This window comes from Lacerta agilis, chromosome 7 (assembly GCF_009819535.1).
Source record: "Lacerta agilis isolate rLacAgi1 chromosome 7, rLacAgi1.pri, whole genome shotgun sequence".
In the NCBI taxonomy this organism is placed as follows: Eukaryota; Metazoa; Chordata; class Lepidosauria; order Squamata; family Lacertidae; genus Lacerta; species Lacerta agilis.
Window position 1 is genome coordinate 40,053,250 of NC_046318.1, and position 26,377 is coordinate 40,079,626.

The following is a 26,377-nucleotide window of genomic DNA, read 5'->3' on the forward strand; positions in this document are numbered from 1 at the left end:
ACACTTTCAAGGGATTATCTACTCTACAGATGTAAGATTTAACTCCATTTCCTCTGTCCAGAGGACTATGGAAGTGGTAATTATGCGAGGAGATCCAGGGATCTTTCACAAAGTATGATCAGAACTTTATCTATACTACAATTTCCAGAATTATTATATTTTAAGAGAAGAGCAGCAGTTCAGCTAATAAAAATAATATAAATTAATACAGTTAAACAGCAATAGAATCAAAGCTTATTTAAAGCTCATCTTAAGATGTTGGTGGAACACTGATAAAGAGGAAGATGATTTAACTTGCTGAGGTAGGGAGTCCCACATATGGGTTGTTGTGAGAGTGCTTTGCCTCCTTTTCCCTCCCAAAATGAAATTGCTTCATGGCCAAGTAATTGTTGTTTAGATGGATTATTTTTTTAAAGGTATTGTAATGGTGATGTATTGGATCAATTCTAATTGTTTAATGGTCACCTGCAAACCGATATTATCTACTTAGGGGAAATATAATTTAGCGCTCAGATTATAAATCTTTTGAGAACGTTGTGTAAAGTATTCAATTTCTAAAGTTGGACTTTCCTCTACAGAAAATTGCTGGCGAGTTTTAATGTCTGTCAAAAGTTTATAGTTTCTGAACTTCATGACCTTTGCAAGATTCACATATCTCTTGTACTATTTTCTTCTAAGGCCTGCAATTGCAGTGATATAGGTTCAGTCAGTCTCCAGTGTGACCAGCTGACTGCTCAATGTCAGTGTAAGAATGGATACAGAGGAGACAGCTGCGCTATCTGTGCTTTGGGGTATAGAGACTACCCAGATTGCATTCCTTGTGATTGTGACTTGCGTGGCAGCAAAGTAGACATGTGTGATCAAAATCAAGGAATCTGCAACTGTGAAGAGGAAACTGGTGCATGTGTCTGCAAGGTAGCATGAAATCTTTGCCTGCTTATTATTTTACTTTGTGCATTTTTCTTTGCTTGTAATGCAATAATAGTCACTTACACATGATCAGACATCAACTAGTGTTTTCTGAAAAAAATACAGGTTTAGGTTAATATAGGAGGAAAACAAATGTGTACCCTTCAGACTGGACATGCAAAACATTTACCTTGTATGGAAGAGTTTAGACCAGCCTTTCTCAACCTTGGGTCCCCAGATGTTTTTGGCCTACAACTCCCATCATCCCTGACCACTGGTCCTGCTACCTAGGGATGATGGGAATTGTACGCCAAAAACATCTGGGGACCCAAGGTTGAGAAAGGCTGGTTTAGACCAAAATTGGGTGTTAGAACATTGAATAGGACGTCAAGCAGCATTCAGGACAGAATAAAAAGTATGGTTTTGAAACAGAAATAAGGCAACCTGTATTAGCTTCAGCCATACATGGTATAGGTGGAACAGTGAATAATTTGTCAGGGCAGGGATGGGACAAGGCATTGGATGAGCTCTGGGTTGGCTGTGTCTGCTTTTCGTAGGTGTTCAGTTGTGTGTCCAAAGTGCTCACGCACCTGCAGGACAATACTGTTGGCAACTCAGAGCTTGCTGCCACTTTGCCCAACCCCTTCCTTGTCCTTGTGAACACTTCAGTACCCCTGTGAGCACCACTGCTGCTTTTCACAACCTCCTCATGTCTTGGTGCTGGAGGTTCATGAGGTCCATGGGTACGATATACTGGCTATAGTCAAGAGCAGGATTAGGACTCGGATGAGCCCAGGCATGCTCATGGTTTGTGTGTTGATCAGTCAGTTAAGAGTAGCAAGCAGTATGGGAGCAACTACTTGCCCTGACACACTGTGCGGGCTAGAACTTTTACTCCAGTCATGCCACAAGCCACTCCATACCAAATAAGAAGTTCTCTAGATGGCAAACTGAGTTGTGTAAATAACTGGAGACCTATAAGCTGAAACTGTTCAGTCCAGTGTTCAAGCCTTACTGGCGTTAACAATCTATTTCTTTGTCAGGAGAATGTGATTGGATTGCATTGCAGTGAATGCAAACCTGGGACATTTGCTCTTCATGCCACTAATGCTTTGGGATGCATCTCATGCTTTTGCTCTGGGATGTCGGAGTTGTGTTCAGAAGTAGAAGACCATGTGAGAGTTCCAGTGAGTAAAGCAGTTTCACCCTCTCTGCCTGGTTTTTGGTTGCATTTGAACCTTGTTTTGTCATAATTTGATCTGCACGCAGCTTAATCTCATATTTGATCCCAGTGAATGCAAAAACTGCAGAGAGCTGGGAAGAGGCTTTAAGACCATGTGCCATTTTCACCTTTATTGGACACCCAGACAGCAGCAGATGAGTTAGTTGATTTGTATCTGTTGTAAACAGTCTTGGAGATAATTTGATTGGTGGGTGGGATACAAAAGTTTGTAATAAACAAATAAAATATTACTAGCATTTGTATACATCTCCCTGTCAATGAAGTTTGGATTGGATTGAGCTCTAGTAATCCTAGGGCCATAGTACAACTGAAGCTATGCCACACCATGCCTTGCTTTGACATGGGCTGTGAACTATACATGGGAAAACAAGTGATGCATCCATAGACTGCCACTCAGCTTTATAAAAAATTAATTGCTTCCAGATTTCAAAGTTATAATGTGTATGCTTTATTTACTTGAAAACAGATCGTTTAAAATATTGCTTAACTAGAAACGATATAGTGCATTTTACAAAGTGGTGTAACCTATTAGTCTGGCATTTCAGGTCACCCTGTCTCTGCAGCAGACTGTTCTGTATGTGGTTTCTCACAGTAACCTCACTGGAACCAGTGAAGGTGTATTTTCCCAGTTCCCTGATATCTTAATGGATGTCAAAGCAGTCCGACAACACTTGAATACAGAACCTTTTTACTGGAAATTGCCAGATCAGTTCCAGGGAGACCAGGTAAGCATATGAGTTATTTTTAGAGTCGGACCTAGACATTCTTTGAGTACTCCCATTGAAATAGTTGTGACTGACATAACCCCCTTAGGGCCCATTGATTTCAACGGTTCTGCTCTAAGTATGAATAAATCTGGATTTGACTGTGTTTCTATATATTCTGGGGGTGGGGACATTAGAAGGACTGCCACCTTCTAAGAACTTTGAAGAAAAACAAAAGTAAATACAGTCATACCTCTACTTACGTATCCCTCCGGATATGTAAACTTTGGGTTGTGAATGCGGCAAACCCAGAAGTGTATACTTCCGAGTTTCGCCGCATGCGCAGAAGCGCTCTACTGCGCTGTGCACATGTGCAGAAGCGGCGCCTCCAGATACGGACTTTTCAGGTTGCTGACGGACCCCCAGAATGAATTAAGGGTCCACTGTATATATTTAAAAAATCAGTGTGCATAATTTTCACTTCATATTTCTAAATGCATGTCAAAGCAAAAGTATTTTCTGTGGCAATTTTTTAGATTCTGTGCTTGATTTGAGCCTGCTTGCAGAATAATAGAACTGATTAAAAGGACTTTTTTCATACAGCACTTAATTACCGTATTTTTCCGTGTATAAGACTAGGTTCCCCCCCCCAAAAAAAATAATGCAAAAAATTAGGGGGTGTCTTATACACGGATACACCTCCCCCATTTTCTTAAATCTGAGACCCCCAAAATAGGGGGTGTCTTATACATGGGGGTGTGTTACAGACAGAAAAATACGGTAGTTTATGGAATTCAGTGCCACGCGATGTTGCGTTGGCCACTATTTTAATGACTTTTAAAGGAAATTAGGCAAATTTACAACTGAGATCTTTAACAATGTTTACTTTGATTGTCCAGTGGAACCTCTCTGTGTTATAAGGTAATATGCCCCAGAATACCAGTTATTGGGGAGCCATAGTGGAAGAAAACTATTAACTTCATGTCTTGTTTAAGAGCTTCCTGGAGAGCTTGTGGTTGGCTGCTGCTGAAAAGAAGATTCTGGCTTTGATCAACCTGTGCTATTTTTTTTTTTAACACAGTCAAGGTCTTGCAAGGACCTGTGTATTGGCAATATCAACATCCCCAAACTTTATTTAAATTCATTTCCAGAAAATCTGTGTTGTGAAGTATTTTGCTTTCATTTTGCAATTTCACCTCTTGCAAAGTTTCCATTAAATTCCAATATGTTAAAAATCATCCAAATAAAGGTAGTCTCAATAACGGACTACTTCTGATATCAGACGTAAGGATGAGGAGCATATGGTTTGCTGCTGAGTTTCAGTGAAGCTATTTCCTTCTCCTGATCTAGATTTCAGTTAAAATTATCAAAGAAAATAAAGGTGTAATGATTTATCATCCAAACAGCTCATGGCATATGGTGGAAAATTGAAATACTCAGTAGCTTTTTATGCTTTGGATGGCATTGGAACCTCAAACCTTGAACCACAAATCTTAATGAAAGGGGGTCGCACCAGTAAACAAGTCATCTATGTAGAAATTCCTGCTCCAGAGAATGGAGTAAGACAAGATGAAGAAATAGAAATGATAGAGGTGAGTTAAAAACATTTCAATTAGATAAGTTGGAGGCTTTGCCTGCAAGAAAGTCTTTTTCTTGTTTCTATACTACTTTGGAACTCCCTGAACATTTGTCTTGGGACCATTTTGCTCAAGCAAGATGTACTATGGATGAAAACAAATAACAGCAGCAATGCGGAGATTTTGCTTGGTGCACACTGCATTTGGGCTGTTTTAATACCTCTCCAGACTGGGTTGTGCACCATTTGAAGATATAGGCTGGGTTCACAAGTAACACTGAGCCATGGTTGACATAAGCCAAGGTTTATAAACCAACAACAAACTATGGTTTTCAAATTCAGGCGTAGCACAATATTGCAACATAGAGATGGGCTACAGTGTAATTTTATGTTGCTCGCACAGTCTGTAACCATTCCCCTGCCATATCGGAGTGCATGTGAAGACAATTTAAGAGCTTTTGGCTTCTGCCCGGAACCAGATTCATTGGTTGTGGAAGTGCCTTGTTGCTCTCCTCTTTCATTGCAAAACTAATACCATCAAACAACATTGTAACATTGGTTGTTCACAAAGCGATGCACATTTATTTATTTTTCTTTAGAGTGCCTGGAAATATTTTAATTCGGTGTCTGATGAATCTGTTTCGCATTCTGACTTCATGTCAGTGCTGAGCAATGTTGAGTACATCTTGATAAAGGCATCGTATGGTCAAGGATTACAACAAAGCAGGTAAACCTCTGCTAACCTAGAGCAGCCTTTCTCAACCTTGGGTCCCCAGATGTTGCTGGACTGCAACTCTCATCATCCCTAGCTCACAGGACCAGTGGTCAGGGATGATGGGAGTTGTAGTCCAGCAACATCTGGGGACCCAAGGTTGAGAAAGACTGACCTAGAGGCTCTTAACTTTGATAAAATGTGAGTAAGGTAGTAAGCATGTTATCTTGATATGAGTGATACCCAAGGGACACTTTACTCCAAAAACCCCCAAAGTCATGGTACCTTACAGAACAAGCCTTCTGTGCAGCAGTTTGCAGTGGAAAACTGGTAATGTCCCAGTGCATGTGGGAAACTGCTTGTGCTTGGTGAAATACTCTTTGGTTCTAGTCTTTTGTTTTATTTTTTAGGAAACTAAGGGTTAAATTAGTAGGACTCAGATTATTAGTGCATATTTGAGAGGTTACCAGCATAGTCAAGTTATAAATGGCAATACCTAAGGCAGGCTGTTTTTCAAAGCACTGAACTGGGCTCCAAACCAAACTTTGTGATTGAAGCACACCCCTAGTAAACAGTCAAATTGCAGGTTCTGTTTCCTATATGAACATCACTGCATCTTTTGTTTTATGTAATTATCTCTTAGAATCTCAAATGTCTCTATGGAAATTGCTATGAAAGCTGACGAGATGCCCTTGATTAAGGAAGTGGCTCATCTCATTGAGAAATGTATATGCCCTGAAGGTTATGCAGGCCTCTCATGCCAGGTATGTTACTTGCTGGGGCTTCTTAAAATACAATTCTGAACAAGAAAAAGCACAGTTGCCGTTTAAAAGCATGTTCAACTCTTTTACGATGTAGGACTGTGCACAAGGATACTACAGAGAGAAACAATATGTGGACAAGTCTGCAAACCTTAAAGCCTTCCCCTTATTCACCCCACCTTGCGTGCCATGCAGATGCAACAATCACAGCGATGTTTGCGACCAAAAAACAGGAAAGTGTTTGGTATGTGGACTTACTAGGGCTAGGCTGGTTTTTGTCACAGTATCAATAACTTAACAACTCGGGGGTGGGGGAGGGGAGGAAATTCCAAATAATGAAAGTTCATGAAAATCCTCTTTAGTTCCCAAATTGAAAATGTGAAGTATTTTTTTTTTTTTTTTTTTTTTTACACTTGGATAGTATACATTTGGACGGAAGCTGCACACTGCTTTGAATTAATTGGTGGGTAATCAGAGGCATGTTTTTATTTCATTTAAGCATTTACTTAAGGTCTGTAAAGAACAACAACAAAGTACAATTTGACACACTCATTTTTTTCAGCAACAGAGGATGGGGTGGGCAGTGTAATGATTGTGCTTAACCAATTAAACTACTGGAAAAGTAAGGCCCTCTGAATTCAGTGTTTTAGTATTGCAGCGTTAACAAAAAAGAGAGAGCTTTAATTACAGTTTATAAAAATTAACATGGGCTAGTCACAAGTAGGGGTGACTTGAATTGCCTTGAGGGACTTGGGAGGTATTGGGGCTGCATTTTGGAATACCTTTGGCAAAGTGGGGGCATACTTCCTCCTCTCTTGCTGAGATGGAAAGTTCCTGTTCCTGGACTTCCGGCTGGCGACGCCATAGCGGGTGGTCGGGGCTGCTTCGGCTGCGAGGCGCCCGATCCATCCCGGGGGTTAGGAGCCCCGCAACCGCAAAGCGGGGCTCCGGTTGGGGTGCGGGAAGAGCGTCCCGCACCCTGGGCTCCCCGGCTGCGCCCACGGAGGCTCCGAACCCTTCCCTTGCCCCCCCTGTAAAGGGGGAGTGGGGGTGAAGGGACAACGGAGCCGGGCTTACGGGGATATGCCCCAACCGGGATGCAAATGCGGCGACAAAGCCCGCGGTGAGCGTCTTAGTTCTACCTTTGAAGAATGGAGCCAAAGGAACCCGGTGGTCGTGAGTAACTAATTTGACCAGAAATCGAGCTTTTGGAACGATCCGGGGGGAAGGAGAAAGGCAGCCTGCCTTCTTCCCTTCGAGTTAAAGAAGCTAACCAATTTGAGCAACTGCTGCTACAGGACTGCTACAATGTGCTTAAAATTGATACATGAGACTGGCAAACTTTTTTCTTGGGAAGTAAATTAGTGGAAAATATCTCCATTTAAAGTTGCGGTATCTGCGCTCCAGTTTAGGAAAATGGCGATGAACAGAGAGGCAGGAGTAGAAATTTGATACCCACTTCCTCCCCCTCTACCAGTATGCTGGGCTTCGTCCTTGAACTGGTACTGAACTCTGGACTAACGGACGAACAGAGGCTCACTGCTTTGAAGGTGGAACTGCTGTACAGGAAAGTCAAAGTCTTGTGTGGGGGTCTGAAAGAGAACCAATTGCCCACAGAGGAGGCTATTAAAACTTTTAACACTTTGGAAGAAAGTCTTGCCAAAGAGCTGAGAGGATGTCTGGGAAGATGGAGAGAAATGAGTGAGCTACTTCGGAGAAGAAACTCGCCTTTTGGGGGTGGCAGTCCCAAGGCGACGGTAAGATTTGTTATATCCAGTCCCCGAGGTGTGAGCTCGGGGGCCAGGGACAGAGAATTATGGTTTTTACAAGAAGAAAAGGAATGCTACAAAGAACCGGAGAAGCTGAGAGACGACGAGATGGACATCCTGGAGCTCGTGGCAAGGAGAGTTTTGGACTGTGCCTGGATCTGTGGACGCTTGGAGAGGGAAGCCACAGGGAAATTCAGTGTTGATGCCACCAGGAGAAGAATAATGGACAGAGGGGGTGTGGGGTGAAACACTAAGTAAAATTTGAAGTAGCCTGTCATGGAATTTTGAAATCGGAGGGTGAATACTGTCAACAATCTTTCTGTTTTATTTTTTGTTTGAATATGAAAGGAGATATTTTGAGTTACTATGTTATTAGCAGCAGTTTAAAGGATAGAAGAGATAGATATGATATAAATGATTGGTGAAGATTTCAATGGAAGAAGAATTATGATGAGATATTACTATGATGATGCATTGTTAGTTAAATGTTGAATATATAATTGTGTGTAACTATATAATTGAATTTGAATTTCAGGAGAAATGGTTATAAAATAGATTAAGGATATGAACTCGAAGGAGAAAGGGCAGGGGAAGTCAATGGTCAAGATATGGAAATAGAAATTTTCTTTTTAAAGAAAAGATGCAACAAGAAAACTTGACACTGTTTGTATTTGTTTTATCAATGTATTTGTTTTGTATTTGTTTAATTGTAGGTGTGGGTGTGGGTATATGTTGTTATAAGAAAAAGGTCAATAAATTCTTATAAAAAAAAAAAAAGGAAAGTTCCTGTTCCTTATACCTTGCTGTTTTTCTAGATTTCAGCCTCTTTTCTTTTCCCACCAAAGTTAAATGTGCTCTGTTGAATTTTCTGCTTTCATATTAAACTTCCTGATTTTGCCTGCTAGGACTGCAGAGATAATACAGTTGGTGACCAGTGCAGTGTTTGTGCTCCAGGCTATTACGGCAAGGTGATTGGATCTGTCAATGATTGTTCTCTGTGTGCATGTCCAAGAATGAGCCCAGGGAGGTAACTAAAATTTAACTTTGATGTTTTTAATAATTACTATTGTTATACTTACTGTTTCCAAGTAGTACTGTAGCAAGGTAGAGGCTGTATTTCTAGGAATTTTTCATTTATCTGTTGGTTTGTTTTTAAATCCCTGGGCTAAGAGATTCCATTATCAGGGTCAGTGTGGGTAGCTTGAAAAGTAATGGTTATAGATGATGAAATGGCTAATCCAGATCAGTATCTTTCCACTGAACATTCTTTGTGAATTGTGTCTATGGGTGCTTCCATACAGAAGCTCAAACTGCAAAAGGTATTGTAGAAATATCATAAATGGATTGTTGGCTGCAGGTTTTCTTTTCTTTTTTTCTTTTTTACTTTTTAGTTTACCAGGTTTCCACCAGAAAGGGTACTTTGGATCTAATGGTAAAAACATGCACTGATGTTTTGATGCCAGCGGTGCCTTGTGGGCACTACAAAAACTCGTGCACATGGGGAGCGCTGATTCCACAATACACATCCATTTGGAAGCACCCTATATCCAACTGAGAACCAGTTCATACAATCAGTGGTGTGCATTCAATGCAGCAATAAGCAGCTTATTCATCAGCAAAAGGGAGGCTTGGATTTCCACATCGTGTGCCACTCCCCCTCCCTCAATATGATCTAGAGGGTTGGAAGAACCCACAGAACAGATTGAGGGGGGAGCAGGGAGGAATTCCCATTGCACAAGCAGAAATCCTTGCCCCGACAAGATGGTTACTTTCACTCTCCATTGCATACAAACCAGTAGAAACACACATTCCTGTGTGGATAGGTTTTTTTGTGGGTATATATGAATTCTTTCTAAAACTTGCTCTTTTTATTTCTTTCTCCAAGCTTTAGTTCCACATGCATTATGAAAGGTGTGAGTGATTTCTACTGCAATGCTTGCATCACTGGATATGAAGGGCAATACTGTGAAAGGTGAGGGATATGCAGAACCATCAAGAGGCTTCCACTGTGGGTTGGCAGCTTTGGGTTCCAGAAATTGGGTAGATTGCTCGTTCTATAGGATCTGCACTGGGTGCCTCCGAACCAAATTAAAAGTATGAATGATAACTTATAAAGTCCTCAGACAACTTGGGACTTGAGAGAATGGCTCTGCCCATGTGTTAAGATTTTCACGGTCTAGTTACCAGGTGAGATAATATTACTCAATGATATGAGTTAGCACCTTCTCTGTGGTGACGCCTTGACTATGGGATGCCCCCCCCTGAGAGGTGGTTTGTGCCAATGTTACTTGCTTTTTGGTGCCAGCTAAAATCACATCTCTTTGCCCAAGCTTTTGCTGGAGTCTGATATAGTAATATGGTCTGTCATTGAGCGAGGGCCCTCCTGCAGCCATAGTGATATATTTTTAAGCATTTTATATGGTGTTTTAACATCAGCATTGCTTGTGGTTGTTAAATTGTATTGCATTGTTATAGGTTGCAACCCACCTTGGGATTGTGTGTTGATGAAGGGTGTGTGCTGAAAATTGAAGAAACCAAATAAACCAAATAAATAAACGACTCTCTGTTTCCCTCTAGGTGTTCTCCAGGTTATTATGGCAATCCTGAAGCACCTGGTGGCCACTGTCAGCAGTGTCAGTGCAACCCAAATGGTTCTGTTCACAATAATTGTGATCATATCTCTGGGCAATGCATCTGCAAGCAAGGCGTAACAGGGCAGCTGTGTGATGAGTGTGAATCAAGGCACATTCTCATGGGAAATGAATGTGTTGGTAAGTGTCCCCCTTTCTTTCTTTTTTTCTTTGATGTGTTAATAATACTGTACAGGCAACTTCCAATTTAGGCGCATCTGAACGATGAGTGATCATGCAAGCATTCACAGCACCAAACCCGGAAGTAGCCCCCAAACATCATAAAGATGTCATGAAAGGGGGTGGGGTGCCAGAAGGGGGCGGAGTGGGCTTAGGCACGCTCCATTGATGCATATGGTGGTCCAGGAAAGAACAAGGATTTCCTGTAGACATGGGTGGGGTGTGTGTTTGTTGATACTTCATGTAGATACAATGGTTACATAAGACTGCATTCCTAAGCACACTTGCTCAGAAATAAGCTCAGTTGGAATGAATGGGACTTACTTGTTAGGTGCAATCCAGTTTTGCGTATTCAACTAAAACTTAATATTTTTTTGAAATGGTTTCTTCAGCTTGTGATGACGACTGCACAGGATTGTTGTTAAATGATTTGGACAAACTAGATGAAGCCATGCTTTTGGTAAACCTTACTGGCCCTGTCCTGGTGCCCTATGGGATACTTGCAGACTTGGAAAATGCCACAAAGCATTTAAAGGTATGTAAGGTGTTGCTTAGCTTCTGTGTTGGGTTAGCTGCTCATATTTTTACTTTTTTTTAATCAAGAAGGTTTTGTGACCATATAGGCATTTTGGAGTGTTCTGGAAGCATTAATAGAACATAAGCGCTATTAAGGTAGTTGTCTACATTAAAATTCATGGCCAGTAGATACATGTTCTTTGTTTATCATTCCTAGTTGTGAACACTGAGCTGAATATATTTGAGTACACAATATTCTTTCTTCTTCTAGGAGTCCTTTTGGACTAAGAAAGAACCAACCTCCTCAATGGAAATCATGAATGACCATCTTGTAACCCTTTCAGGTGATACAGACCAGCTGCACAGAGAGGTAGGAGTCTTGCTTTTATATTCCCAAATATATTTCAATAGACTTATTTCAAAATGATCTACAGAAGTTTCCCATGGGGTTTACTGAGGTTGGTTTATAAATCAAAGTCACTACATTGAATTGGGTCTGCTAGACTATGGGTACAAGTGGCTGTTGGCATATTTAAACTGAGTAACTGCGCAACAAAAAGCATTGTTCTCTTGAATATATGATTGGCTTTTGCTGATCCTTTTATTCTTCCTGCAAGATCTGGTTAATAGAAACCAGTTAATCTGAAAAGAAATCAAATAAATACATTTCATAAAGTAATGTTAGTTTCCTGTATGAGTCACTATGAATTCCAGATATGCTCTTCATTCTTTGGTTCAGCCATTGAAACCACTGTTCAAACAGCAACTGAAATAAAACCACAATTTGCTTTTATGCTAGCTAACTAGGATATTAGAAAGAGGAGGGCTTCTCCATGATGCTGCGGAAAGGACCTTGAACAAGAGTCGAGAAGTGGCTGTATTTATTGACACATTACAGGCAACTGTTAAAGGTAAAATTCTTGATGGCAGGCTATAGTAATTATGTTTTTGAAATACAAATATTTGTGAAAATCATATATAAAGAGAAAATATAATTTGTACACTTGTACACAGTACTAAAACAATTCTTTTGTAACTTACTTTTTCTTCCATCTAGTACTTGCGGAAGTGGCAGCATCCCTTAATGAAACATTAGGTATGGATTTCCCTTTGTCAAACAAGACATTTCAAGACCTGGAAGATGAGATCCCCATCATGTTGGATGTAATGCGTGGAAGATATTTCAAGCAGATGTACCAAGACAGTAATCTTGAGTTAAAGTAAGCCAACTGGTGTTTCTGATCATGATTCTATTAACATATGCAATGAACATTTAGAGAAGTATATCTAAAATGTTTTTAAAAGAGGAAATTGCAGGCAGTAGGCTCCGAAGTGTGTCAATATATTGATTTAAATGGAAGCTTAATATGTGATGACTTTAGGAGGTTTGAATCAAGTTAGACAAATGTTTTTTTTTTTAAAATGCATAAAATGATTTGATTTTCAGCTGTGCTTTAAACAAAGCCACAATTTCTGTCTATATCTGTCAAACAATAAACGTAACTTACATTTATATATGCATTATTAGAACAGTTCCATGGTCCATGAACTAGATAATGTTGATGAGAAAATCAGAAACTCTTATTTTAATCTGTTACTACTATAAGCAAGGAATTGCATTTGAAACTTGGGAAAGGAATCAGTCCTGGAAAATAAGTGAACCTTATTTCATTTTAAAAAATAAATTTGAAGAACTGTGTTTGGAAGCATTCAGTAATATTTGTAAAGTGATACACAGGAAGATGCCAAGAGCTCAATCTTTTGGCTAATCTCAATATTGGGGATCATTAGCCCTGATAGCTTTTGTAGACCTTTTGCTGTCACAGGACCCTGATCAGTAATTTCCCCATAAATTTCCCTTCTTTTGGTGGCAATGACAAGAGTAAACATTGCTGGCCTCATTGTGTGGGTGCACAGGCATAATTTTCTGGCTCAGATCAATGCCCAGTAGCATGAAATGAGGATCGTTCTTATAACATCACCATTCTAGTACATCAACAGTGAATGGATCACCTAGTGGGGCAAAACCACAGCAATTGCAACTGGACTGGCATTGCTGCTGCTTGCAAGCCTAAGAAGGAAGAAAGACGCAATGAGGTCAGACTGTGTTGGTGTACTGATGAGCACACCAGACTGTCTCCAGTAGTGGATCTCTGCATCCCTGACCTCACTGCCACAACCTCCCTCCATGGTAAGCAATGGGAATACCATGGCCAGGATGCTGTTGCTGCAGCTCTACCACACTGGATGAGCCACTCCTTGCTTCAAAATAGCTTGATTTTTACAACACTTCTGGCTGTCACATGGTGTTTATAAAATAATTTATTTAAGTAGCAGGTAGAGGCTTTATCTCTGATCTTAGTGCTGTGGTGCTTAGTGCCAAGATGGAGAGAGAAAATCTCTGCCTGCTCTTTAGAGAAACTTTCTCTAAAAAGCAGGTGGCGCTGTGGTATAAACTACTGAGTCTCTTGGGATTGCCAGTCAGAAGGTCAGTGGTTCAAATCCCTGTGACAGGGTGAGCTCCTATTGCTCTGTCGCAGCTCCTGCTAACCTAGCAGTTCAAAAGCATGCCAATGCTAGTAGATAAATAGGTACCGCTGCGGTGGGAAGGTAAACGGCATTTCCATGCACTCTGGCTTCCGTCACGGTGTTCTGTTGCACCAGAAGCAGTTTAGTCATGCTGGCCACATGACCTGGAAAGCTGTCTGTGGACAAACACCGGCTCTCTTGACCTGAAAGGGATATGAGTGCCACAACCCCATAGTCGCCTTTGACTGGACTTTAACTGTCCAGGGGTCTTTTACCTTTACCTTACCTTTCTTAGGAGCTTGCCGAGATCTTTGCAGCCAGATCCAGCCCAGTGCCAGAGTTGAGTTGGCTGGGAATGCTGACTGTGTGCCTGCCTGTCTCACTGTGTGAGAATTCGTCTATGAGTGTGTGAAGGAGAGTGAGAGAATTCTGTGTGCCTAGTGTATGTGATAATTCACGGTGATAGGAAACTACTTGCATTTGGGGAGGGGGCAGCCTTTTTTTCACCCTGCCCACCAAAATGCGATATGACTATTTATCAATGGACTGTACCTTTCTACAACTTTTGATCTGTTCTACTTTTAAGAAAGCTTATGTAACTGAGTGTCCTTTCCATGATTATTAGAGCTGCAGAACACTTGTTGCTACGAATCCAGAAAGAGTATGGGAGACCACAGCAGGAATTTAAGAACTTACAAAAAACTGCAAAATACGTATTATCAAACCACAGCACCAGACTTCAGGAAGCCAAGGATCTTGTAAACGAGGCTAGAACTAATACAAATGAAACCATGCGGCTGCTTTTTCTTATTAACAGCAACCTCAAGAAATACACTGTAAGGAAACTGGCAATATATGTCATTTGATTTTACAAGAGAAATGGTAAAGTATCTTTTAAGGGAAATTTGCTTTAAACATGGATTGATGTTAACATTAGTGAGAGAGGCAACTTTTAACCTTTTGTGGTCCTTTAAGTATAAAATGCCATATACACGTATTCTATCATAACTGTTGTTACAAAGTATTAAATATGCCCACCGTTGCATTTATGCCACAGCAAACAAAGCTGAATATTCAAGAAAAGAAGGAACTCTCTGCTATGCTGACCAGAGAAGGAAAAGTACAAGTGGACGCAGCTGCTGCACTTGCTAAAGATGTAATTAACTCTACATCTGTAAGTTACTGAACACCTGAGTCATCATTTGTTAGAGTGAATTATCCATGACTCAGCAATAACTAATTTTGAATATTCAGAGTCTAGAAATCCACCGGGATGGACTGGTCCTATGGAATGGCAAACTAAGGCAGCATGTGGATGACCTGGTCATGCAGATGTCCACTCGAGGGGCTGTGGATTTGGTTTACAGAGCGGAAGAACATGCAGCTGAGTTACAGAGAGTTGCTCGTGCATTAGACACGTGAGTGCATAATGAACTGAAGCATGGAGTTGACTATATTACTGCCTTTACCAATAAAGTCACCACAATAAGCCTGCTGATCTTGATGCCCTTCTAAGTTTTGCCCTTGGAGTTTAGCCAGTATTTTAACCTTTTAATTGCTATAAAGGGTGAACAAGGAAGGCAAGGATGCAGGAACTGGGATTTAATTGAATGTTGTCGTGGATGAGGAATCTAAACAAAATAAGTAAACCAAATGAAAGCTAAAGTGCAAAAGGAAACTCAGTTAGTTTGGCAGCCTTGGGTATTAGGAGAATATACTGCTCAGAGTTTAAGCAGTACTATAATGTTTTTCACTTCATGAAAATTCTTTCTTTGTTTAAAGCGCAATAGTCAAGCAACTTAATGGTTTCCAAAATACAGCATGTCTCCCAATTGTGCAATGTTTTAATTGGCTTAAATGTTACATGAAAAAGTTACGATTTTTCTCCCCTACTGCAGTGGTCTCTTGAATGTTAGAAATGTGTCCTTGAATGCAACAAATGCTGTCTCTGCGTTCTCCACCGTTAAAAGTTTGATTGAAAGTGCAGCGAGTCTAGCAGGTGATGCTGATAGGATTGTAACCGATGTGGTAAGTGCCGCTTTGAGAACTGAAGCACACTGCATTCTTACTAAAACCCATGTTTCACTCTCTAGAATGGGGCTGAGGGACCTTTGGCTCTCCAGATGTTGTTGCACTACAGTTTTCATCATTGGCTATGCAGACTGGGGCTGATGGAAGCTGTAGCCCAACATCTGGAGGGCCACAGGCTAACCACCCTTGCCCTAGAACCAGAATATGTATCATATTGCAGGCCTCAAATAAAAAATATGATCTCTTCAACATGCCTAAGGTAAAATCAAAGGCAAATTTGAGCTTAGAGGTAATTGTTTGATTTGTTAGTTCATGGTCACAATCCATTCTCATAAAAGAGAATGTGAATGACTTAGGACTGGTAACAGTAATCAGCGGTGGAGCAAGCTGATCGGGCGCCTGGGGTGGCGCGTGTGCCTGGGGGCAGGGCCAGCCAGGGCAGGATGCTCTGCAGGGCCTTCGAGGAGTTTGCCTGCCTTCTCCTACTCAGCCGCCTTACAGCTGAGAGGGAGGCAGTGGATGTCCCGTTTGGGGCAGTGCAGAGCCTGCATGTGCCCAAGCCACTGCATCTCTCACAGGAGAGACACGTGGCTAAGGCGTGCTGCAGGCCCCGCGGTGAGTGCCACCCTGCATTTTGTCACCCCCCTCAGAGGTGATACCCAGGGCGGCTTGCCCCTACCGCACCCCCTGCCTCCGCCCCTGACAGTAATCAGCATTATTTTTTCACATTATGAAATTACTTAAAAGATAAAAAATAATCTTGAGTTAGAGTGTAGTCCTGTTCAAACTGGGAATAAGCTGCACTGAACATAGTGTGACTTGTTTACAAGTAAATGACCATAGGATTGTGCTGTATACTCAGAAGCAAGTTCTGCTAAGTTCAATTGGACTTACTTCTAAGGGCATAGGATTTCAGCCTAACTGTCAAATCTAGGATGACTAGGAAGCTAGATGTATATTGACTGCATCTATACAAGGTCATAAAACCTTATACAAGTACTGCATTTAAATACTGGATATGTTTACAATGCTCCATTTCTACATGTTGCGTTTTACTATCCAGTATAGTCATATTTTTTATCCTGCTACTGTTGTTGTTACATCACTTTCTAAGAAATAAATGCTTTGCAGAACTAATTTTAGGATTGAGGAACGTAAAACAGAATAATATGTAAACATAAGAATGTACCATATTTTCCGGTGTATAAGACGACTGGGTTTATAATACGTCCCCCAACTTTTCCAGTTAAAATATAGAGTTTGAGATATACTTGACTGCAGATTCTCCACCCTGCATATAAGACGACCCCCAACTTTTGAGAAGTTTTTCCTGGATTAAAAAGTAGTTTTATATGCCAGAATATACAGTAATCCTTTAAATCCTGGCCATACATTGGCAAATAATACTCCCCCCCCAAAAAAAAAATTGTATTGTAGGGCTTTTCATATATATAAACAATAATTTTCATAGATTTGTTCATATATAACAACGTTTCCTTACTTGATTATTTTAAGCCAAAAGAAACATTTAATTCTACTGGGAAAAACATTCTCCAGCTTGGCTCCAAGTTTTTGACTGAAGCAAAAAGTTTGCACAAGAAGTATGAAGGTAAGTATAAAATATGGATAGCTTATGAAATGTTGACTACTATACTGATGGTCATTATTAAAACAAATACTCCATTTGTTTTAATAATGACCATCAGTATAGTAGTTACACCCTCTCCCTTTAAAATGAGAGAATTGTTTTTTAACTTTCCAGCAGCAATTAACAGAAGTTGACAAAATGCTGACCCTTTGCATTACTCCGTTTTCCAGGTGATGTGTATGTATACAGACTTTTATAGATATATTATTTATATCTATTACATCACCTCCAGCTATGGAAGCCATCCTACTGGAAGTCAGTGTAGGGGTTTTCTTCATTTGTTCTCTCAGTGACACATGTACCTGGCTGCAAATCTACCATCAATTTTTGTCCCTTTCATGCAAGCCTCTTTTCGCATTGAAAAAAAGCTCTTTGTTTTGGGCAGTGGGCCGGTGGGGAGGGCTTTATAACTGATGTAAAGGCCTAGCAATCAGCTGGCTGCTGGTGGAGAAGAGAACGGCTTCAAAATTGTCAGAATCATCCACCTGCAAAGTTGGCAGATGGTTGGCTGCTCACCTCATTTTGAAAGTTTGCACATTTGTTTGCAAAAGGGGTGAGTGTGGATCCACAGCGTGTTTTGTCATTCAAGCACTGTACATATGTACACAGTCTTAAGAGGAACCAGAAAATTATTTATTCACAGTTGGGTGGGAAAGTGTTGTCACCTAAGATGAACAAGTCTTGCGGGAAATTGGTTCCAGAAAAGGATGCTGAATGCAAAACTCTCTGCTTACAGATACCTGTGTGGAAAAGTCCTGATTGGTCAGGGGAGATCTCCTGTTTACAGCTTTAGTGCAGTGAGCCTGCAACTTATGCACATTTAGCTTGTGTACATTCAGCTTTATACGCTTGACAAAAAATTATTTTTTAAAAAGTGTGTGGGGGGGAAGAAGTGTCCAGGAAAAAAACTTTGGCAATCCCACCCACCATCGATCCCAATGTGTTTTGACCATACATGATTTTGGCTTTAGATGAGATCTCTAGAACGTAAATGCTGCATAATTTCTGGGCTTACTGTGTTATGATTTATGTCTTAATTGAGAGCAAAGCAGCCATTAATTTAATCAGAATTAGATCAGCATAACTGTGTGTTGGATTTGGATACCGAAGAGATCTGCACTCAGTCGTGAATGTTACAAAGTGACCTTGGGCCAGCAACCATCCTACCTCACAGGGTTGTTCTGAACATCAAATGGGATGGGCATAATCATGTGATGTGCCTGAGCTCCTTTCAGGAATGGTAGAATAAAACTGATACTTACTGTATATTAGGATGGAGTATAAACATTTAAGAAACATGTTATGAACCTGAACCACTTCCACATTGCCCCTTTGGCAGCATACTTGGCATTAGGGAAGAATTTTGTCAGGATGTTTGCTGTGTGTGTGTGTGCTCTTGCAGCATGCGGTTTGGCTCACTTGTGCTATATAAAGCCTTTTCTTTTCCTGACATACTTTTACAGTACACCTGCTCTCATTACCATACTGTGGTCTCTACTACGGGGTCTGATTTGGGATGAATGTTGAAGGAGATGGACAGGAAGAGTATTAGGCAACTGGTCTTGCCTTGCACCTATGCATTGAGTTTGATAACCTTGGAAGCAGTGGTGTAAGAAGCAGCCAACTATGTCAGGGTTACAAGTGTTTATTCCTCCATAGGGCTTACATCTGGATTAAATGAGATGAGCATAAAAGTGGAAAAACTTAAAGAGAAAGCTAGTGGATTTGCTAAGCAGTTTAATGGCTCACTGTTGCAACTGACTGCATTGCCAAATGGTAAGTGAAATCCATCTTGACTTCATCTTCATTACACAAGGCAAGTATATTTAACTTGAGCAGCACCGCTGGTCGCCACTAATTGGAAAGTTCAGCAATACCTTTACGTTTTGTGAATGCCGTAAACAGAGGAAATGACAGTGGCATGTAAGAAGAAAAGGTATTCATTCTGTATCACTTTCTTGGGTATGTACAATATATGATCGACATTTTCTTTTTCCTGGAAGGGTTCCTATGAATTTGCCACATGCAGAGAAAGAAAATTTCAGTAGGCAGTCTTTACTCATTGTTGCTCCACATCCAGGCCAGGCAATGGTTAAGGTATTGACATCCTGCCTGGTATTCATCTGTAAAGACACAGGAGCTCTGAAACAAAATGAAACAAAAAATCAAAACCTTTGCAACCTTTAAGCTGTAATGAAGATTTTAATTGAATACATTGAAAGCATGCTGCTGAAACAGTAATGAAAAGCAGAGCCTTAAAAGACTTAAAAGGAAAAGCCTTAAAAACTTTAGAACTTTGCATAAGTAAAAAGAAAGAGAAGGGGGGAAAATAGCTCTATTGTGTTGTTCTAAACAATGTTTCTTAATAATACAAACAACCTGATTAAACTTTATAATAGATTTTCTGTTATATTTTTAAACAAGCAAGGGACTTTACCTAGTTTAAGATAATAATAGCTTGGAATGTAGAATATTTTTTTAGTGGAAAAACCCAGACTTTTAACATCTACTGCTTTTTGAGTTCATTTGCAGTAGTCAGTGTCTGAACTTTTTTCTACTAGAAGATGCTGAGTCTGCTTTTGATGGCCCAATTAAACTAATACTGTTCAGTGAGCCAACATCTCTTTTAAGATTAAAGACCAACCCATTTTACCATTCAGGACATTAAGGTGCATTGAAATGTAACATCTGTTGACTAAAGGAAACCTACATTTAAATGTTAATGCAGTGGAGGTAATTGACTTGATGACTACTTAAATCATAATCATTCCTTAATATTAATAAATTAAAATATTTATCTTCTGCTGTGTGTTTGCATCCATATGGAACTAGCAGCTTTGTTGGGGATGTGGGTGCAGTTTAAGCTGGGGAAACTGCATGGGAAAAGTATTAATCTCTCAACTCTCCATAGCTGCTTTATTGTAAAAAAAAAAAAAAGTCCGTTAAGCGATCTTGTTCACTTATCTCTCGCATCATAGAATCATAGAGTTGGAAGGGACCGTGAGGGTCATCTAGTTCAACCCCCTACATACCCAGTTTGGCCTCAAAACTGGTAGTTAAGACCCAAAGCCTGAATTTTCTGCCCCAAATGCAAGTAGGTAATCTACTTATGTTGATCGTATGTTTCAGATACCAGTGAAAATATTCTTGCTGTAAGAGAGCTGGCTGTGTCTGCTAATGCAACTGCTCTTGATGGTTTAAGGCACACTGGGGTTTTTAGTGAGAAGTTCCTGAACACTTCATTCACATTGTCTAAAGTTAATGAGACATTGCGGAAAACCAATGAACTTATAATCGACTCATCAAACGCTGGTAGGTTTGCTGCTTCATTGCTCCCTAGAAATGTCCCTGCATGTGAGAGGGGAGTTAATTTTTAAACCTAAGTATCCCTTATCTTTATTTACATTAAAGCTAGTTTATACTACTTCTCTTAAAAGTGTGCAGATGAGATTTGCTAAATACTTTTCCAATTACTAGTACAGTATGCATTTCAGAATTGCAATCCTAAATTAATAGGCCATAATTATAAGAAATGCTTTAAGCTGGCCATTACGTATGCATTTTGTACCGGTGTATATTTTTTCACTTGAACGCAACGAAATCTTCAGTTTTCTCCTAAATTCAAGCAATAGCACCCTGTTTCAAAACCTCAACTTCTTTTCTTTGGCAGCAGCGTCAGCTGAAAGAAAAGTGAATGAAGTTGAAATCCAGGCCGGCCTCCTGTTTGGTAGGCTGAAGCCTCTGAAAGTGCTGGAAGAGAACCTCAGCAGAAACATCTCGGAAATTAAAGAGCTCATCAGTCAAGCCCGTAAACAGGCCGCCTCTGTAAGCAGCTTATTCTCTTCTACATGGTCTAGGAAGGGGAAATGCTACTAAGCTTCAATGCTACGCATATGCCCTAATCGATAGTGTATGTGTGTGTTGCAGTATGAAGACACAGGCCACAATTCAGGGTCTCATGGGCTATCCAGTAGCACTTTTGTTTTTTTTCTTTCTTTCAACAACATTACGCCTATGTACGAACTCCCTGCAGTTTAAAAGGTGATTTATTATGCAGTGCGTCAAATTATTGGTTTGGAAAAAAAGAATTTGAAAAGCTTTACGGGGCAAGAGGAGTTCTGTAGCTTGTACCCATAGTAGTTCTTATTAGTAATGTTGAGCTCTTTGTTTTCTTAATCCATCAGAGTTTCTAGAGAAATATCCTTTATGTGAAGTTACATTAACATTTGTCAACTTATTGCTCCTTGTGCTGTAGTGCATAGATAGCCAGTTGATAAACTAGCTGGCAGAACTGTCCCATACAACAATTTTACCTGATTCTTTACCAAGCTGTTGTAAAACATTTGACCCTACATTGGCAAAACAGAACTTTAGCAAATTCTTAGATCACAGTGAACCGGTGTCCCATTTACATTTAGAATTCCTGGATCAGAACGTAACAAAAATGCTTCTTTGTCAGTTTGTCTGTCTCTCTCTCTCTCACTCTGTTGCTTTTCTATATATAAAGGCCCTGCACACCATAAAGTCCCTAAGTTGCATCATTAAAATTAAAATTTAATTAATATCATTTATTATTTAGTAACAACACCATTATTGATGGTGGTGGTGATTAATACTATAAATACAACACAATCCTAGTAACTAATTGGCTCAGTCAAGTCTAAATAATTTAAAATTTGACAGACCATTTCTAAAGACATGTACAACATATATACAAACCTTGCCTTTGATTTTTTCCCTCTTTTTCAGATTAAAGTCGCTGTGTCTGCAGAAAGAGACTGCATTCGTGCTTATCAGCCCCAGATACTGTCTACTAACTACAATACATTAACATTAAATGTTAAAACAACTGAACCTGATAACCTCCTGTTTTACCTGGGTAGCAGTGGTAAAGTAAGCAGAAGGATTTAGAACATTTTATATGGCAACTGAAGTCTTCATTTTATATGCAAGAAATTCTTTACCAAAGACCAAGTGTTCTGGTCATATGCTGGAAAACCTATTAGCTGTCCCTTTATACCTAGATGGCTATTGGGTACATAGCTGTCAACTTTTCCTTTTTTTGCGGGAAATTCCCTTATTCCAGCACTGTTTCCCATTGCAAAAAAGGGAAACTTGACAGCTATGGCCGTTTCCCAATGCAAAAAAAAGGAAGGTTGACAGCTTTGATTGGGTGTGATAGGTGACCCTACCTATTCATATACATTCATTGGTGAAATGGGGATTCTAATCCACATTAGTACCATAGAACTGTAGAGTTGGAAAGGACCCTGAGGGTTTTCTAGTCCAATCCCCTGTAATGCAGGAATCTCAACTAGTTTGTACATGACAGATGACCATCCATCCTCTGCTGAAAACCCTCCAAGGAAGGAGAGTGCATCATACAAAACTGTTATATTGTATCTATGTAAGCTCTTGAATAGTCCAAACAGCAGTGGTAAGCAAAGGGTTCTTAAATTTGGATCATATGATGTATGAAATACATGGAAATATACTGTTACAGGTGGGTAGCCGTGTTGGTCTGCCATAGTCAAAACAAACAAACAAAAAAATTCCTTCCAGTAGCACCTTAGAGACCAACTAAGTTTGTTCTTGGTATGAGCTTTCGTGTGCATGCACACTTCTTAAGATCATGCATGCACACGAAAGCTCATACCAAGAACAAACTTAGTTGGTCTCTAAGGTGCTACTGGAAAGAATTTTTTATTTTGTTATGGAAAGATACTGTTCCTGACATTAATAGCATTCATGGTTGCTAACAGCTAATTTGGATTGTTTTGTATAGTGGTTTGCATTTATACAATTACAATTGGTTCTTCAACTACATTCTGGGAGTGCCAGCTGTATCTTCAATTAAACAATCCTTCAGATAATTAAGCTTGGATAATTTTGTATTGTCAGCACACCTTACAAATGCACTGTTAGTTTTATTTTCCTTGAATGCTTCATTTGCATATGGCAAGTTTAATGGTCCCCAAAATTCTGTATAGAGTTTTTTTTTTTTTTAGTTTTTAAGTTGTACTTAACACTGTGTGTGTGTTTGAATTATTGAACCACTGGCTTCTCGAAACTCAGTGTGATCTGCATGTGTTCAGATTGCCAATTTTATTTTCAGTATTCTTGTACAAGTGATTAATATGCAAGTGAAGTGGTGACTACTTATTGCAGTGTTTGGCCAATCTTAGCCATTCCATGCCATTAAAGCCCCTCTTTTTTTGAGCAGGGTCATGTTGCTTTGTTTGAAATGGCCCAATCCACAATGTGAGGTCAAGTGATACACACAGTTTCCCTCAAGGAATCATTCCCATATGGGCCAATGTTATAAAGGGCTACTGTGCTGCTTATTTAACACGTGAACCGAGTCTCATTTGGATTTGATCAATGCTTTCAAATACTGACTTTTAGTAGCTGCACATTCACCAACCTTAGCCATTTGGGCATTCTCTCAGTGTTTTGGCAACCTTGTTTTTAGACTGATTTCATGGCAGTGGAGATGCGACGTGGGAAGGTCGCCTTTTTGTGGGATATGGGCTCTGGATCAACAAGGCTGGAATATCCTGACTTTTCCATTAACAACAACAAATGGCACAGAATACATGCTACAAGGTAAGATGTAACTGGTGTGCAGCACATGTAATTAATGAACCATAGGGGAATATCAGATTTGCACAGTCACTAATCAACCAGAAATAATTACTGTCTAAAGGAGAAATATTATTATTTTATTGGAAAGTACAACTCATCCAAATAATTGGGGGTGATGAGAGCATCTGCTGCCAACCATGTATAATGCAGCCATTTTTAATTTCAGAAAATTTCCCAGTTCTTTCTTTAGTTATAAGTATATAACACAGATTGGCAGTTAAGCATGCATAACTGTTTTTAATCCCCTTATTATTTGTGATAATTAGGTTTGGAAGAACTGGCACTCTGAGCGTAGAGGAGGCAAACACTTCTCAGAAGCCCTTTATGAGAACTGCCACCTCATCTGGGACAGCTACAGTACTGGATGTAAACCAATCAACACGCATGTTTATTGGTGGACTTGGAGGGCAAATAAAGGTGAAAAGTTAATAGCCATGCTGTAATACTTCATTATTGTTCATTTTATTGACTTCCAAGTCGCTTCCCACTCACTGTTCTGTGATGAATTAACAATAATTGCCACACATTCAGAGATGACAGGAGATACGTTTAGCAGTGTTTCTTCCAAATCATGCAGCTTCTTAGCTGGCAGATCCTGAATGTAGGATTGTGCCCCTAGTTGACTATGGATATCATTTTTGTATTTTTCTTCTTATTTTAAGCCACCTTCTCACTTATGCATATAACTATGAATAACAATATCAGTAATGCTCTTATTTGCCTGGTACAATTTATTCTGATTATCAAGTTACAACTTTAGGCCATGGATTGCTGTTTATCTGGATAAATGTCAAATTCCCCTTTTTATTGTCATTCATGGTGAATGTGTTTCTTCTGTAATAGAAATCACCTGCCATTAAGGTTACACATTTTAAGGGATGCATGGGGGAAGCATCCTTGAATGGCAAATCTGTTGGACTTTGGAACTATGTGGAGAGGGAAGGCAAGTGCAATGGATGCTTTGGAAGGTGAGAACTTGAAACAGTTTATAGAAATCTGTAATTAAAACAGGAGTTGTCTTGCATGTTTGCATAAATACAGCTCCTCCACAGGAGTGATGGTTGGATGAGCTGGGCATCCCTGCTTTGCTCCTCATTTGTATAAAGGCTCATGATCTTTTGTGTGGCTGTGTCCAGGTTCCAAACCACACCACCCTGGCTGTAGAAACTCCTTGGGGCTTTTATTTGGCGCAGGCGCCTGCCATTGTTTCTTGTGTGCATATTCAAGCTTCTTACCATTTTACAGAATCCACGTGAAAAGAAGGGAGTACATGTGCTTCATCACAGCCAAACTATGGATGGCTATTGGGTTCTTGGTTTTGTACTTCGCCTTTCCCCTCCCCAAATGCAGATTGATTTTTTTCATCCACTTCCTGGCTTGTGGTAACTATAATTTGCCATGATATCCAAATTGAGCAATCCTTGGTTCCTGCTAAAAACAATGCCTCAAAAAACTAAACAGTGTGTTCTGATTCTTGTTGGGGAGAATGCTGTGGTTACCGCTGATTGTTTTTTTTGCCTGAGTTTGAAAGTCACAGGATACTGGTGTAAATGAGAGCTAGCATGGTGCAGTGGTTAGGACCAGGAAGACCTAGGTTCAAATTCCCAAACAAGTCATGAAGCAAACTTTCAGCCAGTCACTATCTTTCCACTTAACCTACCTCACAGTGATCTTATGATCACATGACAAGGGGATGATAATCTATTACTACTGCTACTCTTAGGAAGTAGACAAGGGAACACGTGCAACCAGAGCATATTCCCCATTATTAAACTCTGATTTGGATGTTTTATCCATGCATGTATATTTGTTCTCTGTGAAAATGTGATTTAAAATAGCATCAGATATTACATTCATTTCGTTCTCAAATATTCGTGTTTTAACAACAGCATATGACATTTTTTTTTCTTTTGCAGATTCCTGGTAGGTATCATTGTAACCAGCAGAGGGAGATGCAGGACTATTTTAGAAATGTTTTAATATCATCAGAGCGATCCTTATAATTATGGCTTGATTTCTTGAGCCACTTTCCCTGAAAGTGTTTATCCAGTAAATCAGTGACAGCAGTTTGGAAGATTTGAATGTATATATTCTGTTTTTGCACCTGATGATTTTACCATAATAATTATTTCAGAATATGCCTGCAATTTGTAATTTGGCTTATCAGGCTGATTAACATGGTAGGCAAATTGTGTCAGTTAATTGAAGTTAAACAAGCAAATTTTCCCCTGTATTGGTCTGTAAGATCACTTAGATGACCCGGAGAAATTCAACTTGTGATATCACACCCTGCAGAATACAATGGGATGGTGACCCACAACACAAAAAAACACAATACTATTAACAGCATATGAAAACATAAAACGGGAATTCAAACACATCAAACATTGGCTGATCCCATATATCAGGGAAAGCCAGGGCAAAATTATAAATCTTTACAAGATGCCTGAAGCAACTGAAGCTTACTACAGTATATTCTGGCGTATAAGACTACTTTTTAATCCAGGATAATCATCTCAAAAGT

General features: G+C 39.8%; 1 protein-coding gene across 1 annotated transcript in view; it reads left to right on the forward strand.

Moving 5' to 3' along the window:
- The window catches only part of LAMA1 (laminin subunit alpha 1), an 87,721-nt gene that overhangs the window by 47,140 nt on the left and 14,204 nt on the right, over positions 1-26,377 (forward strand). Inside the window, exons 23-48 of the mRNA XM_033154935.1 lie at positions 679-915; positions 1,953-2,096; positions 2,698-2,877; positions 4,263-4,448; positions 5,032-5,159; positions 5,788-5,908; positions 6,003-6,149; positions 8,580-8,701; positions 9,560-9,646; positions 10,252-10,445; positions 10,877-11,019; positions 11,272-11,370; positions 11,800-11,911; positions 12,058-12,220; positions 14,155-14,365; positions 14,587-14,703; positions 14,784-14,947; positions 15,428-15,566; positions 17,076-17,169; positions 18,868-18,984; positions 20,338-20,520; positions 20,879-21,033; positions 21,958-22,101; positions 23,681-23,814; positions 24,120-24,270; positions 24,697-24,821. Coding sequence (XP_033010826.1) covers positions 679-915; positions 1,953-2,096; positions 2,698-2,877; positions 4,263-4,448; positions 5,032-5,159; positions 5,788-5,908; positions 6,003-6,149; positions 8,580-8,701; positions 9,560-9,646; positions 10,252-10,445; positions 10,877-11,019; positions 11,272-11,370; positions 11,800-11,911; positions 12,058-12,220; positions 14,155-14,365; positions 14,587-14,703; positions 14,784-14,947; positions 15,428-15,566; positions 17,076-17,169; positions 18,868-18,984; positions 20,338-20,520; positions 20,879-21,033; positions 21,958-22,101; positions 23,681-23,814; positions 24,120-24,270; positions 24,697-24,821 — 3,797 coding nt within the window. The remainder of the gene's footprint in view (positions 1-678; positions 916-1,952; positions 2,097-2,697; positions 2,878-4,262; positions 4,449-5,031; positions 5,160-5,787; positions 5,909-6,002; positions 6,150-8,579; positions 8,702-9,559; positions 9,647-10,251; positions 10,446-10,876; positions 11,020-11,271; positions 11,371-11,799; positions 11,912-12,057; positions 12,221-14,154; positions 14,366-14,586; positions 14,704-14,783; positions 14,948-15,427; positions 15,567-17,075; positions 17,170-18,867; positions 18,985-20,337; positions 20,521-20,878; positions 21,034-21,957; positions 22,102-23,680; positions 23,815-24,119; positions 24,271-24,696; positions 24,822-26,377) is intronic.